The sequence below is a fragment of the Gossypium arboreum genome, chromosome 2, assembly GCF_025698485.1.
Source record: "Gossypium arboreum isolate Shixiya-1 chromosome 2, ASM2569848v2, whole genome shotgun sequence".
Taxonomy (NCBI): domain Eukaryota; kingdom Viridiplantae; phylum Streptophyta; class Magnoliopsida; order Malvales; family Malvaceae; genus Gossypium; species Gossypium arboreum.
The window spans coordinates 6,577,848-6,585,195 of record NC_069071.1 but is presented as its reverse complement, the minus strand read 5'-3'; the positions used below and the strand labels follow the sequence as shown (position 1 = coordinate 6,585,195).

Here is a 7,348-nt window from a genome sequence, read left to right as displayed (position 1 = left end):
GACTTGTACCACACAACCGAAGACACGCCCATGTGCCATGGCCATGTGAAAACTGGGGAGATTATTGACTTAGGTCACACAACTGGCCACACGCCCATGTGCCAGCTCGTGTGTCACACACGGCCAGTGGACACGCCTGTGTGTCTAGGCCATGTCAAAATTGTAAGGTATACTGCCTTAATTCGAAAGGGTACCCCAAGGGACACACGGCCGTGTGCCAAGGCCATGTGACACACATAGTCGAGTCACACGCCTGTGTACTCAGTTGTGTGGAGTGAAAGTAGACTTGGTTTAAGTCACATTTCTCACCCACTCAAGCATACCTAAACCACATCAAATTGCATCATTTCTAAACATATATAGGCAGTCAAAACATGCCAATTCACACACATACCATACCATCTACCATCAACCATTTCAATTACTCAATTCCATACCAAATCATTAAGCCAAAATCATCACATCTTATCTAATTTTCAAAAGTATTAACTCATCAACTTATAATCTATTTCAAGTTACATAACTTACCATATTATAATCTCAAATCAAACCACAATATGTCAATTTCCAAGCATTAGTATGTCAATTACCAACTAACCAAATAAACAACCATTTGGCAAACATACCAAAACAAGTTAACACTTAGAACATTATATACATCACATATACCATTATCAAACATATAATTCAAGCCAACTTAAATGGCTATATACACAACATTTACATCATTAACAAGCCAAACCTTGTGGCTTAAGTCATAGCTCAAACATACTAAAATAACACTAGCCTATACATGCCATATACTATATATACAAAACTTCAAAAGTACCAACAAGATGATTGATAGTGTGATGACGTTTCCCAACGGTCCCCGAGTCCGGGCTAGATTCGATAATCTATAAAACATCGAAAGAACACACAAAGTAAGCTTTAAAAGCTTAGTAAGCCATATACAAATAAAACTATCACATGAACATTTGCATTTCCGTTCAAATATATATAACATAGCTAATATCATTCAAATTCACAAACTTTTCCATTTAACATATATTTAATGTCTTAATCAAGTTCATCGAATACTTCACCTTTTTAATACTCCATGACTTTCGTACGTACCTAAGTCACTTAGTTCATTCACATATTCTTTCTCGACTTGACTTTGCCCGTTGAACTGTTTGGAATCATTATGGATATTCGAAAATCACATAAGCTCGTACAATGCCATATCCTAGATATGGTCTTACATGTTATCACCTATCGATGCCACTGTGCCAGACATGGTCTTACATGTAATCACATCTTGATAACCTAATGTCATGACATTCGTATCCTATACCATTCCTATGGTTCGTACGGGACTTTCGGATGTTGTAACTCTGTCGATTCTTACTCGTAATTATTCTTTCAACATTCATAATAATTAAATAATAAGTAAATATATATAATTCAATTTAAAAATGTTTATTTGCATATGAACTTACCTCGTAGTTGGAATAAACAAACGGAATCGACTATTCGTCAACTTTCTATTTTCCCCGATCTAAATCTGTTTTCTTTCGTTCTTGATATATATACATTCAAAATTAACTCTTTATTCATCAACACCTTCAATTTAGTCCACATACACATATTTGGGCATTTTTTCACTTTAGTCCCTAAAGTTACACAATTTTACAATTTAGTCATTATTTCACAAAATCACAAATTATACAATTTCTTTCTAATTTCATGCTAGCCGAATTTTCATAGTATACATATTAGCCCATATTTATCATTTATTCACACATTTAACCCCACATTTTCACAAATTACCATTTTATGCAATTTCACCAAAAATCACTTTACAAAACATGATAATCTATCAACAAATATTCATTTTCCATCATCAAACATTCAAGAACTCAAGCATTCATCAATGGCATTAATCACCAACACTTTCAAAAATTGAAGCATGGGCTAGCTAGAACACGAAGCAACAATCACAAAAACATAGAAATCATCAAAAACCGTGCTCAAAACATACCTTAATCAAGCTAGATAAGTGCCGAACCCTAAATGTTGTCCCAAGCTTTATTTTCTTTGTATATTCGGTTATGGAAGGATAAAATGATGATGATAATTCAATTTGTTTTATTATAATTAACTTAAATTACCAAATTACTTATTTAACCTTAATGAATAAACGTTAATAACTTATAATGGATGTCCATAAATGTCCATTATCACAATCAATGGTATAATATCAACATAAGGACCTTTCATGTAATGCCTCATAGCAAATAGGCGCTTTTAACTTATAGAATGCAACTTTTGCATTTTACGTGATTAAGTCTTTTTTCTCAAATTAACCACTTAAACGATAAAATTAACACACGAAACTTTCACACATACATATTCACATGCTAAAAACACCAAAAATAATATTAAAATAAATTTTCTGATCTTGATTTTGTGGTTTCGAAACTACTATTCTGATTTAGCTAAAATCGGGCTGTTATATGAATCTTATGACGAATTATGTTATTTGATTTCTATTTTATGCGATAAATACCTGAATCTTGTTCTCAGTTATGTGTGCTTATCTCTTGTTTTAATATTTCCAGTATATTAACTCATGTTTAATGTGCTTAAATCAGAAGAGGAAAAGTCCATGTTTAAAAGTAGATATTACATAATTGAGTGGAATTGTATGCAATCCTAGAAATAGGACAACATAAATCTACCAGATTAGAGTCAAATCTAATAGGGGAATCCCTAGATTGAGTTAATGTAATAATAGGGATTTTAATTAGAAAGAAATTCTAATTAATCAACCTAGAGTTAGTTGCTCTTAGTCTTGAAAGGGATATTAGCATAATTTAGAGATTTCTATGGATCAATATACCAAATGAATAAATTGCTTAATTTAGGTTCATAATGATAGATTAAGTCTAGGTGGATTTTTTTCTAAGTATTGTTTAGCTTTTTGGTTATTATTCGATTATTTTCTTGATTTATTCTCTGCTGAGTTCTTTAGCTAATTAATTTAGAAGATTTTAGCTTAAACCAACCACTCCAATTTTTCGGTTAAATAATAGGAAAACGGTAATTACTAGACTTTTATTCCTCGTGGATACGATATCTCTACTCACCGTAGTTATACTATTTATTGATAGGTGCACTTACCTTTGTCGTATTTTTAGTTAGTTCTGTTACACATCAAATATATCATTTAAAATTAAACTAAGAATACTAGTATTAGTATAGTATATTATATTTTGTTAATTGTTAAAATTAAATTTATAATATGAATATTGAATTAACTTACAAGTCAATATGTATAGCAATTATTTGATATAAATTATTATTCTAAAAGTAAAAAGAAGAAGAATATTTGATAAGTAAAAGGACGTGAGTAAACTTATGAATAAACTCTTTCATATATATTATTTAAAATTAAATAAAAATTTACAAAAATCAAATATGAATTTAAATACACTTCAAGTGAATATGGCAAACCAAATCATTTAAACATACCATTTAAAAATATAATTAATTAAAATAATTTTTAATATTTTAAACTAATAATTTAGATGCAAATCTTAAATCAACTCACAAATCTATGTGCAAATTAATTATTTAAAAGTAAATTATTTAAAAATAAAAAACTTTTTCATATAAATTTATAATCTATAACTATACTTACTATAAAGTTCCTAATAGAGTTTGTGTCATAAATAAACTGAATACCAACTCAATTAAAAAAAACTAAAAATATCCTCATTTTACAAAATAAATTATATTATTTCGAAAGTATTTGTATCATGTTATACCTTTTATATAAAAGTTAAAAAAATACATAATAAAATTTAAATTCATGCTACTTTAGTTTTTCACCTTTTTTTTATATAAATTTTTATAAATATATTTATTATATAATTTTATTCTTCAAATATGCTATAATTTAATATACATAATATTTTAATCACACAAAAACGAGTATACAACTTTTTTCTCAATTTCCTCTCTTCTCTTTGCTCTCATCTCTCTTTTTGTCTTCTCTATTTGTCTCTTTCTTTCCTTTTCTTCCTTTCTCCCTTGACCAACCCCACTTAAACCAAAATAATTGTCACATTTCACTAAATGTAGTCTTGATTTCCACAATGCATTAGAAGCGTTTGATGGATAAGAAGAAAGCTTAAATTCGATTTAAAAAAAATAAGAGGTGGATTGAGTACTAATTTTATTAGTATTGATATTATTATTAATGTAAGATGATGTATGTTTTAATATACTAAAGTATATTTTTTCTTATTTAAAGAGTTGAAAAAGAATAGATATGATAAAAATTAAAAAAAAATTAAGCCTAGAATCGTTATGTCAAAATAATCTATTTTATTATTAGAAATAATATAAATATTTTAATCAAATTTAATTATAAAAACTATATAATATATTTTTATTTGTATATTAAAATTATATATTTATTTTTGAAAAATAAAACAAACCGAATTAACTTGGGAATAGAAAAACAAAATCCAAACCGAATCATGTATTCTATTGTTATAAATGTTAAACGTGGTTAATAATATATTGTTTAAAAATGATTAATTAATCATTGCTGGAATAAGGCTGAAGTACAAGCTACGAATCGGTTAAGATATTAAATTTGAACTTCTTGAAACAAGATAACATTATTGCCTTTAAATAATTCCAAAGTCGGTTAGGCTTTCAAGGTTGGTTTGCGTTGGGACCTTTTACTTTACGAGGTTACCGGACATGTTTTATGGTTATTATTAGGAGTTTTTATAATTAATTTACACATAAAAGCTATAATGGTTTGAAATGTCCTCAATCATTATAATTAATTTATCCGTTGAAGGAAAATATTTATTTTTAAGGATTGGTTTAAAATTGGAACAACATCGAGCTTAAAGTTGGAGTTTCATCATATCAATTTATTTATTTAAATTCCATTTCTGTCTATTTTAATGTTATTTCGATTTTAATTATTATTTTATTTTTATCATAATTAAATCCTCTTTTTTTATTTTTGCACAGAGCATCACACATCTTGGGCATGATAGCTACCTAGATGCACAATTTGGTTGATACCATTTATATATTGTTTAGGCGTAGGAAAATTATTTTTGGTGGTTTCAAGAACAATCACTTAGAGTCATATTCAAGTAATAACTTTATTTTAAAATTAATATAATTTTTAATTAATAATTATAAATTAAATTATAATTATTTTAAGTATAATTATCACAAATTTATTTTTACTTCAATTTTTTATTTTTAAATATAGATTTAGTAATTAATAAAAAATAAAAGATATATACATTTTCCAAACTCTTCTTTATATATTATATTAGATTATATAGATATAGATTTAGCAATTTATGCCGCGTTGATAAAATTAGATAGTTGACATAAAAAAGAAGACACTACATGATACTAAGATTATATTATTAAAATCAAAGATGGAGACATCAACGAGTGTTTTGACTGCAATAATAAAATTCAAACATTATTGAAGGAGCAGCATAATGGACATAGGTAATAGCTTGATGATAACACTAGGAGTCAGTGAAAGCTGAACCCAGTACCTTGAAACTTTTGTTCTGTAATCTGATCCAATATCTCAGACATTTGAGGTGATAAATGGTTAACCCAATCTCCAACTTCACCTTTTCTAAAGAAATCAGAATTGGAAATAGGATTTTCCTGACTTCTGGTGTCACTTTTATTGACATCTTGATTGCTCATATTCTCAAAACTGCAAAGCTTCACTATTTCTTCCACGATCTCTTTGTTTTCTTCCTCTGGTGTAAAGGGCACCCCCAAGAAATTCGCCACTTTCCTCACACACCCCAAAGGCTCCTTCTTCACATCTTCATACTTCAAGCACAACACTTTTTTCGGCGATTCCAAACTAGCTTTCCAATACCCCAAAACGTGATCCCAAAACGGTCCATAGTGCGATACCCCTTTGCAAAACAAGTCAAAGACTTCCTCTAGTGAAAGTGGTGGCACTCCTTTTGGTCTCAACTTGTTAGCGAAATGCCACTTTGAGACTAAAACATCCTTGGGGTCTCGGCAGATATAAACGAAACGGCAAGCCGAGGTATCATCGGTCATGCATTCTGGAAACAAAGAGTAAGGAAGGTGAGTCGAGAGAAGCCGAGGTGAAGGAAGCCCATCAATGGAAGCAGTTGACCCGTCTCCACGAATATTTGCTTCGAGAAACTGGACCAAGTCTCGAGGGTTTGCCTTGCGCAAAGGATGGTCGCTGAAATCAAAAGAATTCCTGTTGATAATAGAGAAAACGAGGGCCCGAAGCCACGTGGTGCCGCATTTAGGTGATGTTGCGACGATGATGTCAGTGGGACGAGGGTTGAAGTGGTCATCGATCAACATGCTTCCTCGAACGCCGTAAGTTGATAACCAGAACCCTTGGTATTGAAGAAGCTGGTCTAACCACCAGCCTTTACTTCGAGGGAGAGTGGGCAGCAGTTCATCGACGTTTTTGTATGTCTTTTGGTACCCTTCATCGAGCTTTAATTCTTTCTCAGTGGCGAAAAAGTTTGAATTCTCCATGGGGAAGGGAAATTATGGAAAAAGGATTTGCAAATCATCGATTTTTATTGTACTCAAGTAACAGTAACAGGCAATTTTTAATTGCAACGTGGCCATATGAAGTAGTAGTTTTAAATTAAATATTGATTAGTTTAATGACGGTAGGTATCTCAACATAGGATAATAGCTAATTGCCGCCGGCTCATTCAAACATCAACTAATTAAGTTGTCCTCGTATCAATATCATACTTATAATAGGTCTATTTTGCCCGGCCTAGGCCCAAATTAGATAAACAAAATCAAATAAATAATTAAACAAGTTCAAGTCGAATTGTTACAAGCCCAAAATATAAAAAAGTCAATGGCCCACATGGCCCAACATCTCAAGTTAGCAGGAAACCCTAGCTTTCCCATGTGTGACGTAGCCTCCATGTGCGCCCTCGGCGTGCACATCGCCTGAGGGTCAGTTCTCCTAGCCACCTTGCACCAGAATGGTAAAATCCACCGTTGACCTCTCCAAACCTACAAAAGAAACACGGAAACAGCAAAGGAATGGCAGAGAAATAGTAACAAAAAAGAAGAACATGCAAACGAAAAGAAAATATTGTGTTTATTCGGCTATAAAAGCCACGAACTGGAATGTAATTTTTTACGAAATATTAATGAAAAATGAGACCAAGAATTTCAAAAGGTAATTTTTTTTAAAGTATAAAACAAACAAATAAATAAAGCTTACCGTTGGTTCGCCCACTGCCATCGCCGGAGGGGAGTTTCACAGACGTTGAAG

The 7,348-nt window shown here is 30.8% G+C and overlaps 1 protein-coding gene across 1 annotated transcript; it reads right to left on the bottom strand.

Moving 5' to 3' along the window:
* Nucleotides 1-5,392: 5,392 nt before the first annotated feature.
* On the bottom strand, nucleotides 5,393-6,619 carry LOC108466759 (cytosolic sulfotransferase 16-like). Its single transcript, XM_017767128.2, has one exon. It carries the CDS (start codon nucleotides 6,580-6,582, stop codon nucleotides 5,569-5,571), a length of 1,014 nt encoding a protein of 337 aa, XP_017622617.1. The 5' UTR covers nucleotides 6,583-6,619; the 3' UTR covers nucleotides 5,393-5,568.
* Nucleotides 6,620-7,348: the final 729 nt, after the last annotated feature.

Excerpts from the sequence above, each read along its gene's own strand:
- LOC108466759 (XM_017767128.2), bottom strand. The coding sequence starts at position 6,582 with ATGGAGAATTCAAACTTTTTCGCCACTGAGAAAGAATTAAAGCTCGAT.